General features: G+C 33.5%; 1 protein-coding gene across 7 annotated transcripts in view; it reads right to left on the bottom strand.

The window, feature by feature from the left end:
• Positions 1 to 971: 971 nt before the first annotated feature.
• The window catches only part of ACA9 (autoinhibited Ca(2+)-ATPase 9), a 28,203-nt gene continuing 4,793 nt past the window's right edge, over positions 972 to 24,381 (bottom strand). For 5 of the 7 annotated variants that reach the window (XM_022867874.2, XM_022867871.2, XM_022867873.2 and 2 more), the window contains 30 exons: positions 19,881 to 19,996; positions 19,659 to 19,790; positions 19,462 to 19,551; positions 18,654 to 18,723; positions 18,404 to 18,474; positions 18,231 to 18,314; positions 18,075 to 18,152; positions 17,928 to 17,999; positions 17,069 to 17,152; positions 16,904 to 16,986; positions 16,712 to 16,820; positions 15,398 to 15,453; positions 15,229 to 15,271; positions 15,039 to 15,122; positions 13,535 to 13,672; positions 13,048 to 13,113; positions 12,873 to 12,971; positions 10,774 to 10,884; positions 9,107 to 9,274; positions 8,083 to 8,142; positions 7,674 to 7,838; positions 7,431 to 7,547; positions 6,908 to 7,006; positions 6,640 to 6,777; positions 4,300 to 4,400; positions 3,874 to 3,919; positions 3,560 to 3,697; positions 2,229 to 2,336; positions 2,021 to 2,112; positions 972 to 1,387 (listed from right to left, as the gene is read on the bottom strand). In XM_022867874.2, coding sequence (XP_022723609.2) covers positions 1,282 to 1,387; positions 2,021 to 2,112; positions 2,229 to 2,336; positions 3,560 to 3,697; positions 3,874 to 3,919; positions 4,300 to 4,400; positions 6,640 to 6,777; positions 6,908 to 7,006; positions 7,431 to 7,547; positions 7,674 to 7,838; positions 8,083 to 8,142; positions 9,107 to 9,274; positions 10,774 to 10,884; positions 12,873 to 12,971; positions 13,048 to 13,113; positions 13,535 to 13,672; positions 15,039 to 15,122; positions 15,229 to 15,271; positions 15,398 to 15,453; positions 16,712 to 16,820; positions 16,904 to 16,986; positions 17,069 to 17,152; positions 17,928 to 17,999; positions 18,075 to 18,152; positions 18,231 to 18,314; positions 18,404 to 18,474; positions 18,654 to 18,723; positions 19,462 to 19,551; positions 19,659 to 19,790; positions 19,881 to 19,996 — 2,924 coding nt within the window. In that variant the 3' untranslated portion in view covers positions 972 to 1,281. The remainder of the gene's footprint in view (positions 1,388 to 2,020; positions 2,113 to 2,228; positions 2,337 to 3,559; positions 3,698 to 3,873; positions 3,920 to 4,299; positions 4,401 to 6,639; positions 6,778 to 6,907; positions 7,007 to 7,430; positions 7,548 to 7,673; positions 7,839 to 8,082; positions 8,143 to 9,106; positions 9,275 to 10,773; positions 10,885 to 12,872; positions 12,972 to 13,047; positions 13,114 to 13,534; positions 13,673 to 15,038; positions 15,123 to 15,228; positions 15,272 to 15,397; positions 15,454 to 16,711; positions 16,821 to 16,903; positions 16,987 to 17,068; positions 17,153 to 17,927; positions 18,000 to 18,074; positions 18,153 to 18,230; positions 18,315 to 18,403; positions 18,475 to 18,653; positions 18,724 to 19,461; positions 19,552 to 19,658; positions 19,791 to 19,880; positions 19,997 to 24,381) is intronic. The other 2 variants (XM_089756973.1, XM_089756972.1) reach the window with 1 other exon arrangement.

Genomic DNA, 24,381 nt, shown 5'->3' on the forward strand with positions numbered 1-24,381 from the left:
GTTTCAAAAGTTTGTTTAATCTCATCCTTTTTTAGGTGAGGTTTATGCTGTTCTAGAATTTTTGAATATTCTAGATAATTAGGAAATCGAAGAAGATCATCAATATCTGGGTTAGATATTTTTGAAACTTTTCTTTTACCTCTATCTTCTATTTGAATATTAGGGTTTGATTGTTCTGGATCTGATTGATTTACAGAACTAGAAGTTTCTTCTGATGTGATTTCATCTGAAGAATCTTGATATTTCTTTACTACTAGGTTAGTAGCAAGAATTTCAAAGTTTTCTTCTATAATTTCTTCTTATTCACTACTAACACTGGTTGTGTTGTACTTTAGCATATAGTGATAATTATATTTTTGAAAAATTCTTTTATGTTCTTAAAGGTTTTCAATAACTTGCAAATATTCAATCCATTGTTTCGGGTCTGGAGTTGCTTGCATTTTAACTTTAAAATTTTCAATTAAATATTTATAAAATTTAAAGTCCAAATGTTCTTGCTTCACCTTTGCTTAGAAAGATGAGGGTTTGCCTTTATTCATTATAATATTTCTATAATACAAAAGTGCAAGTCCTAAAGATTGTTTTGATTGAGACGATCTTTGGTCTATTTTATCAGTAATAATATCTATCTTATCTTCTAAAGTATCCATTTTTATAAATAATTTATGAAAAAAAAAATCAATTAAACCATTTACAATACAACTAAAAGAAACATTATTAGATTCAAATTTAAGATTTATACGTAAATTATGATTATAAACCTAATCCTTACAGATAAAATTATCTTTTATAGTTGGCTCCATGTTTAAGGTGCTTTAAGACCAATTCTGATATTTTGCTTTAGATTATCAAACGCCTAATAACAAAGACATACCTAGCCCACAAACTCCAACAAATAACCACAGATATTCACGGCATGAGTTTTAAAACATGAAACAAGCTTTAAAAGATAAAAGCACAGTAAAGATAAATTTATAATATAGAAAACAGAATAGATCTTTCAATTTGAAAAGTAATTACAACTTTATAGTTTATACTTACAATAAACAAGCTTTGATACCATTTACAACCCAGTGAGAGGAAAGGATCGAAATCCTTTTGCCTTATTATAAATTATTTTATAAAAATGAGTGCCTTCAGCCCAATAAGCGATCGTCTTATTGTGTGTGTGTGTGTGTTTTGCCTGAAGTTAAGAGAGCTGTAGCATTATTTATATACAAGCTTTAGCAATTCTCCAGTTGTCAAATTTACTTGTTACAAGGAACAACAGAAGCAACAAATTCATGCATTCCGAGATGTTCTGCATCGTTGAAATGGCTTGGTGAAGTATGCAGCCAATGGGGTCTTGGGAACCGGAATCAGCTTTCCCAACATCGCTAGAGGCCAGCTTCAAAAGATAATAACAGCAGTCAGTGAAGGGTTTTTTTTTTTCCCCCCCTTTCTATTTCTGCTGATGTTAGTGAAGCAAGTTATGTGCCAAACTAATTAAATATCGGATAGTTTAGAACCTTGAGACTCAAAAACTACTGGCTAATTTCCAAACTTAAACCATTCTAGCAATGAACCATTTAATAAATGAAAAAAAAAAAAAAAAACTTGGTTAAAGGGTAAAAACTTTCTATAGTTTTATTACAATCCATAAAATTTCAAACATATATTTTCATCAATTCAGTCTTTATTATACGAGAAGGTTAATCATTAATACCCATTTCCATCGAATTGAGAGTTCAGTAAAAATAGATGTTTAAAAGTTCATTTGAGTGAAAATAGATGTTTAAAGATTCAACTGATCCTAAATAAAAAATTCAACTATGATTGATTGCAATATAATCTTAGGGACTTAAATGATTATTGATTTTTTGTTTAAAAGCTTTTATAACCCTTTTGCCAATGAACTTTGAGTTGTGCCCCATCTTAACTCACATCAATTAGCATGAGCATCATGTAGTAATATGGATATTCCGAGACACTATCAAGGTATTTGGATGACTAAAATTGGCAAGAGACCAAGAGAGCCTACCTGATAATGCCAATGCCAAGGGATACAAGCCATAGCTGCCAATCAAGTCTCACCGTTGAGGTAAATTTTCCGAGGAACTCGATGATGATTATCTAAGAAAGATTTGGAATTAGCATCTTGAGTAAACCAAGTAAAAAATCTACAAACAAAATTGAATAACCCATGGAGAAAAGAGACAAAGAAAAGAAAAGAAAAGATGATTGATCACCTGAAGAATGAATGTAAATCCAACTATTCCCATGAAGAGGTAGTTTTTAGTCACTCCTTTGAAGCAATTGATTTCTTCAGGCTTTCTAGCATTAAACTCATTGAATATCTGTGATTTGAACAGTTACCAAACTTAGGTTTTACACTACATGCAGAAATGATTTAAATAGGTATGCTTCAGCATTAATTTATACTCTTCGCACATAAGATTTAGAACAAAAGAAGACCTTTAATCTAACCAATGAAAAGTTAAGGGTTATTTACATATTTGCTACCTAACTATAGTCAATTTCTTGATTTGATACTTGAAGTTTAAATATTTGCAATTAAGTATTCTAACTTTATTTTCTTCCATCAATTTGCACATTAGCCTAACAATGTTAGTGGCATGTTGACATGGTTAGACATGTGGCATGTTTTTATTGGTTGTTTTTGGATGTGTCAACATTTGACTAACGGTCTAACAACATGTTTGGATTGATATAACGGGAGAGAAAGGAAAAGGATGAAAAGGAAACAAAAGGAAATGGATAATCCTTTCCCTTATTTGTATATAACATAAATAAAAATATAAAGAAAGTATGCTTAGTTCCCCTTGATTTCACTCAACTTCATTTTTTAATTACCCCAAATTGAGGGAAAAAGAATAGAAGGGAAAAGAATAAAACTTTTAAAATATAAAATAACTATTATATCCTTATTAATTTCTCTAAATTAAAAGTATATGATTTTGAACTCCAAAATTATACTAAGAATACAAAACATCATTTACCAATAAATTTATTGTTTCTAATTTTTTCTCATTTTTATGAATTTTATAAATTTCACTTAAGACTATTTTTATGAAGAAATAAAGGAAAATTGAAAACATGGAATACGTTAACATAAACATATAAATGTTATAGCAAAAACAAAATTTATCAAAGGTTATAATCGAAAAAAATAATATAATAAATCATTTCCTTCCTTTTTCATTATTTAACCAAACAATAGTTGTTAGGATCCTTTTACTTTCTTTTCTTTTATTAATTTTAGCTATCCAAACAAATGATACATATATTATTTTCTTTCCTTTAAAAAAACCTTCCCTTCTTTTACTTTCCTTTCCTTTCCTTTTTTTTACTAATGTTTATCCAAACATCATGTAAGTCTCGTGCAAACTAGTGGATGAAAGCAAAGCTCAAGTACCTAACTGCTAATTTTTTAAACTTAAGGTACCAAATCAAGAATTTAACCATAGCTTGGGTACCAAATGTGTAATTAACCATAAAATTAATACCAGCAAAATCAAGAATTGACCCCAGAATGTCACACTTGTCATCAAGTACTTACTTGACACATGACAAATGCATTGAATATCAAAGTATTCTTCACTTCAACAGCATGTTTCCTGTTACCATCATCCTTTAAATGAAGAATGGACAAGCCCGCGAAATTGAGCACTAGGAGGACAGTAACTTGATATAAAGCCTGAAATGACATGTGAAAAGATGATAAGAGAACAGGGAATCGCAAAGCAACATTTCCCAGACTGTGGTCTGAGTTAATAACTCTCAATCAAATAAACTTCCAAGAGAATAGAAAGCTATGACAAGTGAAATGTTAACAGGAGAAAATAATTAGTCATAAGGTAAGGACCCAGGTACCTGTATGAGTAAGTTCCTCCACATGATGTTTGTAATCAGAGGTTCCCTGAGAAAATAAAACATCCACAAGACCATTAAATATCAACTAAATAATGGTACATTCAGCCCTTTTTAATCATATACTAGTATTTATGCTTGTAGAAGCATTCAAATTATTCAAAGATCCACTCTATTTCAAATTTTTAAAATTAAACCAGATCATAGTTGTTAGACATGCCAGAAAGAGTAGATAAGTTGAAAAGATAGAACAATCACACTGAAGGACTTTTAAAAGAACACCACGATACATATCTCAATTTTAATCAATAATTAAATCTGGTAGATGGTTGCCATATCTATGTTACCACAAGTGGTACTAATTATAAAGCTAGAATTCTACAATCAAAGTACATGATGTAATATTCACATGAGCAAAGGAGCTCAAACCTTCGGCCAACTGGGGACCTATGCATAAGGTTGTCCGTTGGTGGTTCAGTAGCCAATGCAAGTGCTCCAAGAGTATCCATAATCAGGTTAACCCATAGTAACTGTACCAAGAGAATTCAATAGTTCAACTTTGGTCATCATAAAGAAACATTTAAATGCACATAGTTCCTTAGGCTGAACAAATTACAATAAGTTATCCTACAAGTTCCTTTTCTCCCTTCTTTGCCCCAACAGAAACAACATGAAGTATGAATTCTATTGGACATGCAAACTCCACAAATTTTAAAGTTTCATAACCACATACAGACAGATACAGAATGAAAAAGTTATCAGTGAACAGCTCGTTATAGTTTATGCCCCCAAAAGAATTCCAGAAAATTAAATAAAATCAGAATTTTACTCTGCTGTCTATTCCCCTCGTCAAAACATGAATAAATGTTATTCAGGCTTTTAAGCTGTAATACCCATTATTAGAACATGAAAAGCCCTTTGTGAATTGACACTTGAAAATCCTATTTACAATTTTAGAGAAAAAGAAAAGTACATTAAATCTTTTAGAAGAAAAACCACTTCTCTCCCTCTTCAATGCCAACATGAAATTAAAATCATTTATTTCTTAAAAAAAAGTTGCTTATAATCACTAACAGCTTAATGCTCAATTTAATATTTAAACTTTGGGTAATTTTTAATTAAGGATCAAACCTTTTACTTAATCCAAATTAGGATCAAACGTTTTCGACATTTTTTAAATAAGGACTTTTCCTATTGAAATAATATAAGTGAACAACACTCGCCATTAAATAGAATGATATTTAGTTTGCATGTCATATTTGCTAAGGTGGCAAATAAAAATATCATTTATTGGTGACGTGATAGTGGTTATGTAATTTAATTGGTCAAACCATGTTCGTCTAAAAATCCACCTCTTATTCCATCCAAATTTAAAAACTTAGAAACAATAGTTAGGAATTACCAAAAAACAACTACCATACTTAAAAAATACCCGAAATGAGCGGTTGCAAACAACTAGGAATTACCAGAAAAATACCTATAAATGGACTTGTTGTGCATCCTATCATACTTTGCTGGTGATCTTGTTTGTGGTGTTATTCACTGTGAGACCATGGCAAAACAATGGTGGTGGTGGCAACAGTCTAATTCAAATGCCAGCAATACCAGTTCCACCTCCACCTACTGCTTAACCATAGGGTGCAATGACTAGGCATTGACCAGTGTTAGCTATGCAGTACTCTTGAGATTTTGGTTTTTTGCATTTTCCTCTTTCTTTAGATTGGTTTAATGAATCTATCATAGAGATGAAAGTTTGATGGGCTGAGACTTTTGAGATCTAAAATTTTTGCATTTTCCTATTTCTTCCTCTACCCCGCGAAAGGGGCTTTGACTGTGACTCACTGATGCTTGTTTTTACTCATGTTTATCGCCATCATCCTCACCCTAATTAACTGTTGTGGCCTTAGCATTTTCTCATTTTTCATTTTTTATTATAAGTTACTTTTTTTCATGAATTTTATCAAAATGGGTTTTAAAGTTTTCTTTTAAAAGAAAAAGGTTACGTCTTCATAAGTTCACCAAGCAAATTTGACCTTTTTGTTTTTTTTGCCAAGTAAGCAGTCAAATTTAATTTTTTTTCCCAAGTCAGCAGTCAAATTTGTCTTTTGCCAACTTAACTGTGCATATCTTTTACAGCCTTATTTCTATTTAAAAATATCCTAAATTATTATAAGTTGATAATGTTTAATCTTTATTTGTATAAAATAATATGTTTACTCCTGAATTGGGCAATCATCCAAACAGTTAGTCCTAAATTGAACATTTAGCCAATCACTAATAGTCAAAAGTATTGGCGACCCAAAACTACTTTACCACACACTCCGACACAAAATAGCTACCAGCTAAGCCTATCCCCTCATATGACAAAATTAGCTAAATAGCACACCTGGTTCCCATTCCCATATCAGGAACCGTGATGCACCACGTTCCTGGTAAGTATGGAACCAACCCATTTAGAAAATACACACCACCAAGGATGCTCAGGACAAAAGAAATCCATAGATTATTCGTACCCACTATGATGATACTATGGCACTAATGTGAAAGGCAAAACTTTCAACGATATGTCAGACAGTTAACCAGAAAACTAAATTTCATGGGAGAGCAAAAAGTCAGGGTAATTTTGGGTATTTTAACCATTTTTATTTAACTCTTTTTTTTTTTTTTGGAAAAATTAGTGAACATTTATTAAGGTCTAAACTTTTGAATATAGTCAAATTGAAACAGAAGAGATGTAGGGACATTGAATGAGTAGAGAAAGAGCTGTACCTGCACTGAATTTAAAGGAACATCACCGGAGGATATTGCTGCCACAACATTGATTACAAGAGCTGCAACATTAACTGTAAGCTGGAATTGTATAAACTTCTGAATATTGGCATAGACAGAACGACCCCAGCGAACAACCTACATTAAGGATACAACGCTGAACCTCAATTGCTGGAAATTTGATACAAGCCTTTCCTCAAATCCAGCAGTGGGATACAGGAAGACAGGAAACAAAATATCTATGTGAAAGCATGCGACATGTACTAACCTTCACAACTGAAGCAAAATTATCATCCAGTATAATGATATCTGAACTTTCTTTTGCAACTTCAGTCCCTTGAATACCCATAGACAGACCTATATCTGCCTAAAATACAGAAAAAGTAAAAAAGCAATCAACATTTAATTGAAAAAACAAAAAATGGGGAGATAAGCAAATTAGGGTATGGAAGACACGGTGTAGTCACCATGCAGTACCAGAGGCAGAGTAAGGGTTCATTATATTTAGGAGCAAAGCTGCTTGAATGGAAGAGAATTGTTGTGATAGTTCACATAGCTGGTAGAAAGCAATATAACTATTCTCCATATTTGATAACGAAGCTATTGTATTGTAAAAAGGGTAGACAATTTGGCAATTGTAAATGAGTATGAAAGTGGATATGCAAGTATACTAAGGGGACGCATAGATACTAAGCCAATGCGTAGTTCATATAAGATGCATCATCAAGCATCATCATTATAAGAAAAATAAATGAATAAATAAATCTAACAAAGTTAACCTAAAAACAAACCTCATGAAGTGCAGGAGCATCATTGGTACCATCTCCAGTCACAGCCACAACATCCCCTCCCTTACGTAAGGCTTGAACAAGCAAAAGCTTGTCACTTGGAGAAGATCTACCCATTACCTACAAAACACTCCCAGTTAGCCAGTTTTTCATGTTTGAATCAACAAAATATGTAACTGACACTTGAGAAAAGTTATCAGGAACATAAGGCAATAATAAAATCAAGAAATTATAGCCAACAGATACCGTTATTTTCTTGGCCACTTGTTCTCTTTCTTTTTCAGACAAGGCACGGAACACCTTTCCTTCAATGATGGTAGGCTCAGCAGAATCTTCAGCAGAACTAAGTATCCCACACTCCAAAGCTATTGCTTTTGCTGTTTGGATATTATCTCCAGTAACCATACGTACCTAAAGATTCAAAATTATATGGCTCGACGTTTTCAGTTAATTTAATCATATTATATATATAAATAGCTGTGCGTTGTTTAGCATAAAGCATTATCATTCATCAAAAAAATCAAGTTTTTGTTCAAAACCAAAGAAGGAATGGAAAACTTGACCATTCAACTTATGAACACTATAAAAGTAGCATTGCTAGGCACCAAAGATATAATAAATTTTGAAGCTGATCTTACAAAGCCATCGAAATTACCTTAACACCAGCATCCATGCATATTTGCACAGCATCTTTAACACATGAACGACAAGGATCCTGCAGGTGAGAATTATATTAGCTAAAAACAGGCAGCAGTTGCATTTGCAGAAAAATCCAGTTCATAATGAAGCAGGACTATTCACGATTAATTCGAATAATTGAACAAAAAAGGCAAACCACCCAGGGGATGCTTTTGTTCAATTGCACATAAAATCTAAAGAAGAAAGCTTCCAAACACTATCTCTACAGAGGAAAACACAAGAACTCTAAAATTTTGGCAATTAAAATAAAATCAAATTTGAAAAATGTATACAAACTAATAATTTTGAAGAAATGGAATATTATAGTGCAGCTGTATAAAAAATATTTTTTTATAAGTGTATAAGGAAATCCACCTTTTTTAATAGGTAATTATATAATAACAGGAGCATTCCTCCATTTATTTTTGGCATATTTCTCATCATACTAGAGGGCCTGTATGAAAGGATATGTAAGATTTCTTTTCTTATAAGCAAAAACCACTGATGGGTGAGTAAATTCTTTGCATCGACCAAAGTCTGAACAATGATTTTTTTAAGTGTTAACATTTAGTGAAAGGAACATATTCAACAATTAGAAGATAGAAGAGGCAATCATTATGGGGCACAAAGCGCACAATAACGTTATAAAGTGGGGGAAAAAAGGGAGAAATTCCATGGCATAAAGGTTAAATAGACCATAGCTAATTTTTTCCTTTTGTTTTTTTTCTTTTGTGCAGAATCAATCTACCTTACTAAACTTCAATGAGTAATTTTGTTTCTAACAACAGATCTACTTGCTTACATGTGCATGCATGAAATGCTTTGTTTAGTGATAAATCTCATAAAAAAATGTTGCACTTAAATGGTAAAGAGGAGTTGTTTCCACCTTTGACACAAAGCTTTGCACTGCCACTCAGGCCACTTGGCATAAGTTCATTTGTAGAAATACCATTTGGTAAAAGAAGTGGAGAATTCATACTATAACTAAAAAACATCTGTACCTTTATACCAACAATAGCAAGCAAAACAAGGTTCTCTTCAGGTAAGACCCATCCACTGAAGCCCTCTTCATCAGCAGGAACTTTTTCCTTTTCACACAATCTGTATGCAAGGGCAATGCAGCGCAAGCTATTTGCAGCCATTTCATCAATAACAGCCTTAAAAAATTCCTGCACAAGGGGGATAAACATAAAAAATGAAGCATTTGCTGATATTGAGTCATTGCCCATTATTTATGGTTAGAGAGAACTGATGCTTTGCATAATTTTCTCAACACAGATTACCAAAATATGCAATTCTGTTACTGAAACATATCAATCACCACGAAACTGGTATAAATAATAGGCAGCATGTCAAAGAAATTTACAGCAGAAAATAATTTATTTGATGCAATAATAATGAAATAGATAAAAGCAATTCAGGAATCAGAAACAATTACAAATTGTTGTGTACAAATATATAATACTAATATAATTATGTAAAAAAATAATGATCACATAGTTCAATTTAATTCTGGAAGGAACAGTGGCAACAAAGTCCTAATTTTCAATCATACGATAGCAAATTGTAGACTTGTTATGGAATAAGCAATTTATTTCTGGGTACGAGACAGCCTTTGTTTCCTAATTATTTTATGCAAGGTTTTATTGGCAATGAACAATGATTATTCATAATGTATTTAAGCAAGCTTTACACTAGAGGCATACACAGGAGTCTCGAGACTTTAAATTGAGTAGATCTAAAACTGAATATATGAAATATAAGTTTAGTAATCAAAGGAAAACAAGTGCTAGTGCTAGCGTGATTAAGTTGGATGGTGACGTAGTACCAAAAAGTAGTCATTTTCAATATTTGGGATCAACTATTCAGAGCGATGCTAACAGAGAAAGGGATGCAAATCATAGGATTCAGGCAAGATGGGAGAGATGGCAAAGTGTGTCAGCTATGTTGTGTGATTGCAACAAGCCTTTAAAGTTAAAGGCGAAATTGTATAAAAGAACTGTAAGACCTGTGTTGTTATATGGAACTGAGCGTTGCGCCATTAAAAAACATCATGAGAAGAAAATAAGTGTAGCTGAGATGAGAATGCTTGGATGTGTGATAAGACTAGAAAAGAAAAAATTAGAAATTAAGAAATTCGAATAAAATTAGAGGTAGTCCGAATTGAGGAAAAGATAAGAGAGGACCATTTGAGATCATTTGGACATGTAAAACGTAGGCCTATCTATGCACCAATTAGAAAAAATGAGCTTTTAGATTTAGGAGACCAAAACTTCTAGAAGTAGACCACGAAAGATGTGGATACAAGTCACAAGAAAATGATATGAAGATTAAGAAAGTAGATGAAAAGGTTGTTGTTGATAAAAATGAGTAGCGCAAGAAAATTCAAAACGACGACTTAACATGATTCCTTTAGGCCTTTCATACAGTCGAACTCAGAGTTATGAAATATAAGGCTTTGTTTGTTGTTGTTGTTGTTTATTTACGCATGGTTTACGTATACAGCAAACCTAAGAGTGGTAAAAATGCTAAAGCTAAAGTTAATTCTGGAGACCGAGTGCATGTAACAGAAATGAGAAGGAAATTCCTTTAACCTATTTTTTCCCAGGAGAATTTTCAAGAACATGCGTGCATGCGTAGGCATGTGTGTATATACATAGTCACTAACCCTATCTTCATTGATGGATTGCAGGCAACCATTTGAATCAAGATATCCAGAACATGAGGCTAGAACTATCTCAGCCGCTCCCTTCCAATGTATATAAACTTCAGAATCAGACTGCCATAAAGAAAATCGAAAAAATTCATTAGTAAAGGACATTGTATAAATTATTATCAATACTCCTGCAAGTTTAAAATATTAGGCAAAAAAAAAAAAAAACATTTTTTTAATGATCTGCATCAACTTAACTAAATTCTACCAAAAAGCACTTGAACCCGACACTTCAGCAATACTCCCGTCAAGTAAAAACACTTGATGAAGGAAGCATCAAACTACATAGGCAAGTTAAATATTTAGAGCAGCTAAGAAATCACTGTTTTCCTAGGCCAAAACTCCACAGATCACATAAGAGATCCATATCTCATACATAGGCAGAATAATCAATAAATTCTACGAAATCCACTGCATTTTGCCATGGAGGCAAAATTTTTTATAATTTTTAAAACTATAAATCAATAAAAAAATTTATTCACTATCTTTTTTTAATTATAAACATTTGATGGGAAAATATATAAGAAATCTGAGAAAAATTAAAGAAGGGAAAAAGAGGAAAATAGGAAACAATTAGAATCATAAATTTTTCATATTTATTTTCATTTGTCACTTTTTCTTTCTTCTTTTCCCTTTTTCTTTTTTCTCACCTTTGTTGTTCTTTTTCCTTTCACCAAAAAATAAAACGCCAAACATTTTTTCTCACCCAACTGAACCACTTTTTCTTCCCAAAACCCATTGAACCTATTTTCCATTCTTCTTTTCTTTTATGGCTTTTCATTTTTTCTACTTTATCCCTGCTTCATTCCCACAGATGAGTGGGACATATCTGGCTCGCACCTTTATCTGCACAGCAGGCAAGCTGATCCAGCTCTGCCCAGCACAGTCGGGCATGGGGGATCCAGATTAGTCTTCCCCCATAAGACTTCTCTCTTCTCTTTGTCCCTCTCTTTTTCTCTTCTCCTTCCTCTTCCTAAACTGACCAGACTTCCATCCTGCATATCCCCCCCCCCCCCCCTCCCTCTCCCTATGTCACCTCTCAAGCTTCTGCCACCCCTTTCACTCTCCTTTCTTCTCTTCCTCTTAAGTTTTTCTCCAAAAAATTTTTAAGGACTTACTTTTCAGCTTTAGTATAAATAGATAGATTATAACTCCCAAAATACAAAATAATACACCAGCCTATGTTTAGCTAGCTCCTAACCCAGTCCACCACCCAAATAAAACAAAAGACAATCCTTTATAACCAAGTCAAGAAGTTCTAGACAACAAATCTTTCTAGCATTCGTGTCCATAGTCCAGTCCAACAATACACTACAAATACAAATTATAAATTGGAACGAAAATGTTGTCACTTCACAAGATCCAATGAATGTTGATTCCATGCAGTTAATAGTATATGAATTCATTTAGTAGACTATCATTAATGACCACCAACATTCAAATTCACCGGTGTCTGAAATGAATATAAACTAAAATTAAAATCTGTCACTCTACATGGTTTGACGAATGTTTTTTGGCACAACTAAATTTTGAAATAAGGCTAACAATGATATGAATTGTAACAAAAAAAAAAAAAAAACAATAATATGAATTCATACAGCAAGACACCATCAACTGCAACTGACAATCAGAATTCACCACAATTTGAACCAGAGTTAAAAGAGGCCAAAATTTTCTTTCATATGTTTGAAACCAGAAACTGGCGTTGTAGGCAGGAAAATTTTTTTATTTAAATTCACACTTAAGAAACCTGTCCATCAAAAGTTTGACCAACTTCATCTTCCTAGACAAAAGAAGAAAAATGAGGAAATAACTGAGATGCTTCTGTCCAAGTGCTCAAATATACATCCAATGTTTGTACAACAATCATGCACAGTAATGTAAATATTCCCAGGAGAGAAATCATCGATTGTTTCAGAAGGTCATTAGAGTTTTAGCCATGAACAAAGAATGTAATTTGTTTAGTTAATTTTGATAATTGCATTTTAAATCTTTCCATTATAGAAGCATCAACAAAGTCAAAAAGCATCAAGAAATGAGACTGAAGCCGCTACCCGTTGTAATGCAACACCGCCTCGCTTTTTCTCTGAGTTGAAAGGGAAAACATGAAGAATGGTGGATTCTGATCTGATAACATCAAATTTCATTCCCAGCTGCACCACAATTTTCAATGACTAGTATGTATAAACAAAATCTAAAGTAAATGATGGAACAAGTTATGGAGGGTACCTTTACCGCCCAGGAAAGGATAGCTTTTTCCGTGGGAGATCCAGAAATCTCGACAGCACCACCATCCTGGAAAAATGAATGTAATTCAATGAGATTTCCTGTAACTTATGAGCAATAATAAAGGTAATCAGCAGAACCAATTTATAAGTTACAAAAGTAGTGGAAAATGTAGATACTTGAGAAAATATGACACTAAGCAAATCAAATCTAATCAATTGAATCAACAACTACAGGGAAAAAAACAAAACACATTTCCATTAGGAAACTGTATGACACAATAGGAAGAAAAATGCTTCTTAGTAACACATTAACCATCACTTAGACCACTTCCAAAAATCACACACACCAATATTTTATAGGAGGAGCAGTCATTTCCTACGCAAAACAGTTAAGCTTAGACAAAAACTAATATTTTCTTACGCATGAATAATTATTTCTTGACCTTAGCATAAATAATTAGATGAATAAATCATGGAACTAATCTTACCTTAGACACAAAAACATTGCCTGTGCTATTCTGTGCAACTCCTTCACTCAACAGAGACACAACTGATAGGTGCAACTGGGAAGAATCAGAAGGTGGATTTATCTTCTTTTTGCCAACAAAAGCTTCAACAACAGTCATCTGTGATACTAGTTAATCAGACTGATATCTAAAAGCTTTCAAATAACTCAACTAAAAAATAGAAACAGCTAAACAATTTTAAAAAAGCCAAACTTCTTGAAAAAACCATGTGAAAAATTTTGACCAAACAGTAGCAATTCTGATGAGGCAACACCATGTAGTAAGGATAAAAATATGCATAAGGAAAAAAGATAAGGCACAAAAAGAAGAAGTTGTCAATGATGTAGCCAAAATCATAAGACAGGATAAAAAATTGAGGTGAGATAGGGAAGAAAATATTGCAATCAAGTGTATTTTTATTCATATATATTTATATCATCACTATTGTACAAATTTTTACATGTAGTGCCTGTTTACATTGATGAAAATTAATATTAAATGCATGGGATGCAATTTAGTAAGTTTAGAGATATGAATTAGAATTTGAGTGAGAATTGCTAGTCAAGAAGTCCCTAGGAGCATAATTTTCAGTATTTAAGACGGATCATCCATAAGAAGAAACAAACAGGCTATTGTTCATAGAAGTAAGCATACTGTATGAAGGTGATAGTTAGATACCAAATAGTTGAAATGATAGGTAGAAAATCAACTATGTGTATGATTGGATACGTTAAGCAATTAGGATACAGATAGCAATAAGATAGTGTAGCAGAAATAAGAATGTTGAGAAGTAATGGAAGAAAAATGGAATAACAAATGAAACCATTCTTAAGAACATAGGGATGGCACCTATTGATGATACACTAAGAATAATTAGAGGTTTAAACACATAGACCAAAGACATAAGAAAAAACTTGAACGTAAAAGTGATTTAATATGCATAGAAATAAATTGGGGTAGAGGGAGAACATAAACCACAGGTTGTGAAGAATAAGGATAGATTTGGTAGACCAACGCCATTCAGAAAGTATGACCATGAATAAGGTGGAATAGTAGAAAATGATTTATTTAGTAGAATCCAAATAGTTTAGACTTAAGGCTTACTAACATACATTTTAACTACAACTTGAACTAGAGAAGAATATTAGAACAATAAGGTTATATAAGCCCTAACCCTATTTCATTTAAAAGAAAGGAAGCAGTAATTTTGTTATGCTTTCTTTAGTTGCTACTTTCCTCCTGTAGCTCCCTTTCTAACTGGAAGGAGCCCAGCATATTTTGAGACAATTCCCCATCTACCAAGTGTGAAAATAGAATGCAAAAATCATAGTAGTGAAAACAAAAGGCAGATAGACTAGGGAGGATCAGCTTCTATCCTTACATGAGAATAGCTATAATCACATAAAAGATACCCAGTCTTTTGGTCTTAAAATATTTGATTCTAATCAACTTCAGAAGCATCCATGTTCTTTAATATAGAACCAACCTCATTCAAAGTCAATGTTCCAGTCTTATCACTGCAAATTGTTGTTGCAGAGCCCATGGTTTCACATGCTGAAAGCCGACGCACCTGTATATCTATGTCTGTTAGATAAAGATGCTACTAAACTAGGAAACTTTGATACATAAGCAATCATGGAAGCAAAACATTTAAAAAGTAGAATTAATGAACTTGCCAAAGCTTTATCTGCCATCATCTTCCGCATTGAGTATGCCAGGCTGTAAAAGTTCAAGTAGAGAACAAAACCATGAATCAAAGAGTAGGAAAAGTGTAGGAAAATGTACTCCACAGCATGAGCTTAATTGTTAGTGCAGGAGGAATCAAAAGCTGTGACTTAAACTTACGTTAAGGTAACAGCCAAAGGAAGCCCTTCAGGCACAGCAACAACGACAATTGTTACCTAAACAACTCCAGAGTCAGGAAATCTTGGACTTACTGTTAAATAAACATAAAAATATTAACATCCTCTTTGCTTCATGGGAATAGCTATTCCATTCCAGTGCTATTTCAGATGAAACAGTCATTCCCATTTTGGTTCACTTTATAGCTATTGCTATTCCAGTCACAGAGTCTATACTAGTCAAATTTGGAATACTATTCCCCACTCCCCCATGGTATTAGCCATTACTGGATTACGAACAGAAACACTAATTTGTGGATAATTTTAAACTTAAAAGGATTTTTAATATTGAGTTTTCATATAATATGGTGGCAACATCAGCAGATGGTAACAACCCAACCACCACTGGTGGCCAGAAAACAAAAGAACCACATCAGCGGCCTAATATGGTTGTCTAGCTGCGGCAGCCCTGCAATGGCACGCCAAGCAGAAAAGGCCAAACATGGTTGTCTAGCTCTACGAGCAACTAAATGGTACACTAGTGGCGAAACTTGGCACTGGCAACACCACAAAGGCACACTAAGAGGCCAAATCTGGCTGCCTGCAGCCAAATTGGGCCCTTGCAACACCATAAAGATGCGCCTGTCAGCTGTGCCTATCTGCGACCTGTGGCTGCACTGTTAAGGCACACATGGGACTGGATCTGGCCTTTTGCAGTACCAAAATAGTGCACCAGCCACTAGATCTGGCCCTAGCGAGAGGAAGGTGAAGAAAAAATAGAGGGAAAAATAAAAATTTATAAAAGAACATTTATAATTTTATTTGAGTAAAATGGTCTTTTTTTCTGTTCGTTATTCCATATTCCATGGTATTATGCCAACTAAACAAATTAACATCTTCCTAACTAGATTTTGGCACACAGGAAAAATAGGAGGAAGGTAAAAAGAAGTCACCTAAAATAAGAAATGACCAGTTTTTAATTACATGTGGAAATATGAAATTTAAAAATCAAAATCAAAGGAAAAAATGAGACCCAAGTCCTCATTTATAGGAAGGTAAAATAACATTATATCCTTAATTTTGTTTATTTACTATTACTAATTTGTTTTTTCGGTAATTTGGCCAACCGTGTTGGTGTCACAAGTGACACCATACTCAGTTTCTCCCCATCATATAATAGTATAGAAGTATTCCATCCTAATAAACCAAACAATGTAATAGTCCTTACATTCTATTCTCACTCTATTCTATTCCTTAATAATTACTACATAATTCCCCATTTGTACCAAACATGACCTAAGGGACTATTTGTACTTACAGCAATTGTAAAAATTTTAACAACATCATTAAATGCATCATCAAACTTAGTGTGTCCTTTGATAAATTGTGTAGTTCCACCTGGATCTTTTGTATGTCCAGTGAAGTATCTAGAAAATCAATCACATGGTAAGATGTTAGATGACATCCAATTCATCTAGCAGGAAATAAAATTTACTGATTCTTAACTTACCTGACCAAAAGAACAGCAAGCACAGAAACAGCTACAGCAAGCCCAACTATGCCTATAAAGGTTGCAACTCCATTCAGGCGTACCTATAGTGTGTGATGAATAATAAGTTTAAGATGCATCATACCAATCGGAACTAGGTACTGCAAAGGCACATAAAGCTGAAACCTGTAAAGGGGTCTCTTCACCGGTGTCCTCTGAGATACTTGCCATTAACAGTCCCCACTCAGTATTGATTCCAACACCAGTCACCTACAAATAATTTAAGAAAGATGACTTTTCAATGATTTCAAAGTAAAAAAGTAAACTCGGCTAAACTATCCAGGTTGTTAAGGAAAGATCAAATATACAGTGAAGAAAGAGATAACAAAGATCAGAATCTACAGAAGGGTCCATCTCTTCTCAAGACAAACTCCCTACTAAAGGGATAAAGGTATGGACAATCAAGTGCCACAGGTCAAGCTTACCAAATTAGGTACTTCAGTTTGTTGAAATTTTGCTGTTCTTTGCCCAAAAAAAAAAAAAAAAAAAAAACAGTATTCTACACTTCATCACATAAATCTTGTACATTGGTAGATCAACCAAAACTTTTTTTCAATCCAACAAAAAATTTGTAGCAACACATACACAAACAATCAAAATCTAGTTGGCAATCATAAAGCAATACTAACAATCTTTCTCGAACTACTATCTCTGGACAAGAATCTCATCAGATAATGAATTGAAACATAAATGAAATCAGAGTTAAAATATAAAAAGAACCATTTTCCCAAATCAGAAAACAACCTTTACAGCTTCTCTACCATATAATAGACAGATAAAGCAATGATTAGAAATGCCTAAGTGCAGTGCAAAAACAAAACCACATACTAATTCTTAGTATTTGTCCACAATCTCTGTAACAAGAAATGACTAAAAAGTTCAGTGGACATGGCAAACATCATCCTATAGAACTAATAAATTACCAGTGATCATCAAAATGCATAACATGAGCACCAAGGAAAGAAAAGAGTGAGATATAAATTACCAGCATGGTACCAACACCATCTGCAACTTTGCAGCCAGACATCAAAAATGGTTTTTTTTTATCCTTGTGAACCTACAACAAACCTTGTACTTAAATACAATGAAGCCTGAGCATTAGATAACCGCAATACCAAAACAAGCAACTTACAATCTTGCTCTCTCCAGTCATGCTCGATTCATCAATCGCTAGAGAATGGCCAGTAATTAAGATTCCATCAGCCGGGATCTGACCAAAGCATCCGACTATTATTTAGTCCAATGCACATCAATATCAATGCCCTGAAGAAAAAACTGAATGACCTACCTGATCACCTATTTTTAGAGGCACAACATCACCAACAACAACATCATATATTGAAATCTTCACAGTTCTACCACCTCTCATGACCTGAAAGGATATTAAAATATATATATATATATATATATATAAACCAAAGTTTAAGGTGACAAAAGAAATGGACGTTGTCATAAACACACCTCCAATTGGATATTTCGCTTTTCCTCATTTAGATTTTGAAACTGAAGAGATTGACGATAATCACTGGTAGCTAGTAAATAAGTAAAAAAAGAAAGTTAGAAATGGATTATCTACCAGTAAAACAATTACCTTGCTCATAAAAGCACTAACAATATAGAAGCAAGGCAAAAGATTACATGATGCTACAGTGGAACACAGGACTGAAATACTACTTGCATTCTATTTATTGAGACTAAGCAAATTTCATACCCGTAACAACTATAACAAGAAAAACAGCCAAGAAAATGCTGCCCCCATCGTACCATCCTTGTTTCAAACCCTAGAAAGAATATCAATTAAAAAAATGAAACAAACAAGGGAAAAAGAGGGATAAGTACCAGTAAGGGCAACAAAAGAACTAAGAAAAGAGAAACAAAGAAAAAGCGAAGTCAATGCAAAGTAGATCAAGACAACCAACAAAAGGTAATAACTTATTAGTGAGAAAAGCAGGGGAACAGAAATGTTCAAGTGTAAGAAAAAGAAGCAGTGTTGTATTTGATAATTTGTTTGAGTGGAATAAGATTAAAATAGATTTCTTCACTTTGGAACCTGTGAACTAAGAATAAACACATACCAAAAGAACATGCAATGATATCTATATGCCAGAGAATGATTTTTAAAAACCATAGTGTCAACATATGCTTGAAACAAACATCATAATGCTTTACATCCTAAGAACTGCAAAATTCAAATATAGAAAATTCAGAACACTGCAATTCATTCACAACATCATGTGAAGTAGAGCTAAGATATGATAAAAAAAATTTAAAATTTAAAATTACACTCCCGCTTCCTCATACCATATACATATTTAGCACTTCTACTGCCTTTACATTTTATCTTCTTTGGTTTTAAAAAATTCATAGCATAAAACAAAGTGCCTAGTCATGCCAAAAGGCATAATCATAATCATTAGAACTTTCAAACCCCAAAGAAGGGGGGACTTAACATCCTAGCAAGGATACCACTTCCCAAGATACAAACATTAGTAATACAATGCTAAGAAGAAAAATCACACCTCTGTCTTTATTCCCAAGCCCAATGACACAGCAGCGGCTATAATCAATATGATAAGGGTTAAATCCTGCCATGCCTCCCAAAGGAATCTCTGCCAAAAGGCATAGGTATCAATACCAGTAACCAATAATTTCTACCATAATGGAAAGAATAGAAAGAAAGGAAGAAAGAATAAGGACTAAAAAGCAGATAATATACCCAGAAACTCCTTCCTTTTTTCCGTGGATATGTATTTGATCCAAATGCATTCCTCCGGTTTAACAAATCAGCCTCATCCCCATTAATTCCTTTCTCTAAATTTGTTCTCAATACACCTGACAACCCCTTAACCTGATGAAGGAACCCACCATGAATTACACAAATTAACTATAAAAGAAACATCAAGTAAAATGAGGAAAATTACATTGATAGATAACTTACCCCCCCATATTGCTGAAGAACAGAGAACTTATGATCCCTGGTCATTGAAGAAAGTTGTTCTAGCCCAATTGCATAATCACCATTAGCAACTGGCGATGCAACTGGTGTACCTGGTACTGAAATAGCACAAATAGGTTAACATGAAAAAAAATTCTGGAATAAATCAAAGAAAACCATCTTAGAAGAGTAAAATGCTACTCCATAACAAACAAAATCACAATAAAACAATTTTATAAGATCACATTGGCAAAAAACAAAATTAAGTTTGATTTTTACGTTAATAATCTCATGAGAGAAAATGAATGAAAAGCGACATTAGCACATTCATATGAAGTATGTTCATAACAATCCCATTTTGACAAAAAAAAAAAAAAGCCATAAAATATTCATTTTGGTTGAAACACCCAGTAGAAGTGTCAAACCTTCTCAAATCACTAATAATTGAGACAAGAAAAATAAAACAGTATGCTACATAAGAACAAGAGAAAAACAGTACTATGGCATCATTCCCAACCATGAATAGCTAATCCATCAAAATAGAATCGTAATGGAATAGCCACTCCCATAAGCCAGACATGCCAAGAAGTTTTTACATGCAACTTTTGGGCCACATGTGAAACTCGTAACATTCTCAATTAGGATGGGACTTAATCAAGCATCAACAAGTTCAATTGACTAACAATTCTATGAAAATCTAATCTTCATTATTACTTGATAAGTTGACTTTATCTATTTTAGTTAAGTCTCTAAAAATGATTTGGGTAATTACACCAAATCCAGTAGATATTTTCCTATTATGTGTAGAGAGTAAATTACTCCTTTGATTAGCTGTTTTAATGCATGAAAATCTTGGGTCTTAAGGCTGAGAATCTTTAGTTTTTAGCTTATATATTTTCATGCAATTCTAGCATTGTAATAAGAAAAATATAGAAAAATAAAATAGTTTTATTCTAAAGATTTTTTCATGGTATCAAAGCACGATCTGAACCTTTGAAATTTTTCACCCGGAGTCCAACATAACCAGCCGAAAAGAGAGCCCGGCATCAAAGGTTATCTCTATCCTCGGAGTTTGTATTTCCCAATCATTACAGAACATTACCACTCCTATTCGAATAGGTTCTTTAGCACAAAAAGGTAATTTTCTAAGTGCCTTGAGTGTAAAACTAAAAAAATCAAATTCATAAATTGTGGATTCAAAAGCTTCAAACCATATGACTGCGGATGCATCTGTATTTAGTAAATACAACCCATGTCATGAAAAGTTCACAAAGTGAATTGCTAATGGGTCACTTTCAAAAGTAACCGGTACAAGTCTTGTTATTATTTCCAAAGAGATAACACTTGATTATGTTTTGTTTGTCCTAAATCTAAGTTGCAATCTACTGTCTATAAACAAACTTACAAAAGACCTTATATGTGCTACTAAATTTCTTTCAAATATATGTGAATTTTAGGATTTGGACTCGGGGAAGATGATTGGCAATGCTAAGATGTGTGCAGGACTCTATATCCTAAAAGCTAATGATTCTGAAAGACAATATCAAAAGACCTCTTGTGTAGCTTCATCCTCCAATAATAATAAAGATAGTACTATCATGTTGTGGCACTATCAGTTAGATCATCCAAAATTTTTATACCTCAAAAGGTTGTTTCCCTCATTATTCAATCAAAATCCTAACAATTTTCAGTGTAAAGTCTACCAACTATCCAAACATACTCATACCACATATCCTAATCAACCTTACAAATCATCCATCCTTTTTCAATGATACACAATGCCATTTGGGGTCCCTCCAGATTAAATAACATTAATGGCTCCATATGGTTTGTCACATTTATTGATGATCACACTGGCGTTACTTAGTTATTCCTTATAAAGGAAAAATCAAAAGTGAGCCAATTATTCCAAAACACAAATCCAAGTGTTAAGAGCCGACAATGGGAGAGAAGACTATAATTCAATTTTCGGATAATGTCTAATGAAGCATGGTATAATTCGTCAAAGTTCATGTGTTGACATTCCTCAGCAGAATGCTGTTGCTGAAAGAAAGAATCAACATTTGTTGGAAGTTGCAAGATCCCTCATGATGACTGCCCATGTACCTAAGCATTTTTGAGGTGACCCTGTTCTTATTGCTACATATCTTATAAACAAAATGCCTTCTCGAGTCCTAAAATTTCAAAGCCCGTGCCAATCCCTTCTTGGTTCCTATCTACATTTGTTCTTACCAGCCAACAAAACCAAAGCAAATTAGATCCCAAATCCATCAAATGCATATTTTTCGGATACTCCCTAAATCAAAAAGGATACAAGTGTTACTCACCAGTAACAAAAAAAAATTCTACCATTCCATGAATGTTACTTATTTTTGAAAATAAACCTTACTTTCCCAAAACTGCCATTTAGGGGGAGAATCCAATCACACGAGAATATCAACTTTAGGAAGATCCTATTATTGAACCACCAAATACTTTTCAAACTCCCTTTCATGTCCAAAGCATCCGACCAGATCCTCCAAGCCCAAAGTCCACACAAGGAAAAACAAACAAAGAATTGATTGTCTATTCGAGAAAACATAAAACTCAGAAGGATCTAGAAGAATGTACACCTTCAAAGCAAAACTAAGAATCTAAGTCGATTCCAAAAACACTTGAAACCAACAGGTAACAATATGCAAATTCCCAATAATATTCTTGAAGCACTCATGCAACCAAAATGAAAGATGACTATTTTGGAAGAAATCAGGGCCTTAGAAAAGAACAAAACATGGGAGATTTTAGAACTACCCAAAGGGAAAAATCCAGTTGGGTGCAAATGGATTTTTACTATCAAGCACAATGCAGATGGAAGTATTAACAAATTCAAAGCTTGCCTTGTTGCAAAAGGATTTACTCAACTTATGGTGTTGACTATGAGGAGACATTTGCTCCGGTTGCTAAACTTAATTCAATCAAGATGTTATTATCATTAATAGCAAATCTAGATTGGTCACTCCACCAACTAGATGTCAAAAATGCATTTCTTAATGGTGACCTAAAAGAAGAAATTTACGTGGAAATCCCTCCAGGATTCAAAAACCAAGACAATTTTAGCAAGGTATGTAAGCTTCAAAAGTCTTTATATGGTCTCAAACAATCCCCACATGCATTGTTTGATAGACTAACAAAGGTGGTAAAGAAGTATGGTTTTTCACAATGCTAGATTGATCATACCATGTTTGTCAAACATTCACATGAAGGAAAAATAGCCATTCTTATTGCCTATGTGGATGACATTACTCTTACTGGAGACTGTGGAAGAAATTAGCAACCTAAAGAACCTCATACCCAAAGAATTTTAAATCAAAGATTTGGGACACCTCAAATATTTTCTTGGCATGGAGGTAGCTCACTCAAGGAATGGCATCTCTATTTCACAGCGCAAGTATGTCCTAGACTTACCAAAGCAAACTAGAATGCTTGGATGCAAACCTGCTGACACCCCTATGGACACAATGAATAAGGAAGGAATGGAAGAAGGAAGTCCACCAACAGATAAGGGTAGATATCAAAAACTTGTTAGGAAACTCATTTACCTCTCATACAAGACCAGATATCGGTTTTTTAGTTAGTATGGTAAGCAGATTCATGAACCCAACCGAGGAACACTTGGGGCCTGTGTATCGAATCTTATAGTACCTAAAGAAGAGTCCTGGCAAAGGGTTATTTTTGAAGAAGACATCACGCCGAAATGTTGAAATTTATGCTGATGCTAATTGGGCTGAATCCATTATTGACCGAAGATACTGGTTATTGTACCTATGTGTGGGGAAATTTGGTTATTTGACGAAGTAAGAAACAATCTATGGTGGCTAAAAGTAGTGCGAAAGCTAAGTTTAGAGCTGTTTCACGGCATATGTGAGGGAAATTAGCCGAAATGATTGCTAGGGGAGTTAAAGGTATTTGCAGAAGAATCCATGAAGATATTCTGCGACAACAAAGCTGCCATAAGTATAGCAAAGAATCCTGTTCATCATGATAGGACTAAACATGTGAAGATCGATCGTCACTTCATCAAAGAGAAGATAAAGGAAGGAATTGTTAGATTAGTTTATACTCCCATGTGCCTCCAAACCACAGACATACTCACTAAGGCTCTCTCTCAAAACAACTTTGAGAATCTTAAGTCCAAGGTTGGCATGATTAACATCTAACATCCAGCTTGAAAGGGAGTGTGAAAATCTAATCTTCATCATTACTTGATTAGTTGACTTTGTCTATTTTAGTTAAATCTCTTATTTTTAGAATAAGGAGTGATTTGGGTAATTACACCAAATCCATTGGATATTTTCCTATTAAACGTGGAGAGTAAATTACTCTTTTGATTAGCTGGTTTAATGCATGAAAATCTTGGGTTTTAAGGCTGGCTGAGAATTTTCATTTTTAAGACTATGTCTTTTCATGCAATTCTAGCTTTGTAATAAGGAAAATATAGAAGAATAAAATAGTTTTATTCTAGAGA

The sequence above is a fragment of the Durio zibethinus genome, chromosome 28 (assembly GCF_047325235.1).
Source record: "Durio zibethinus cultivar Kanyao isolate XHJ-2024 chromosome 28, ASM4732523v1, whole genome shotgun sequence".
Classification (NCBI taxonomy): Eukaryota; Viridiplantae; Streptophyta; class Magnoliopsida; order Malvales; family Malvaceae; genus Durio; species Durio zibethinus.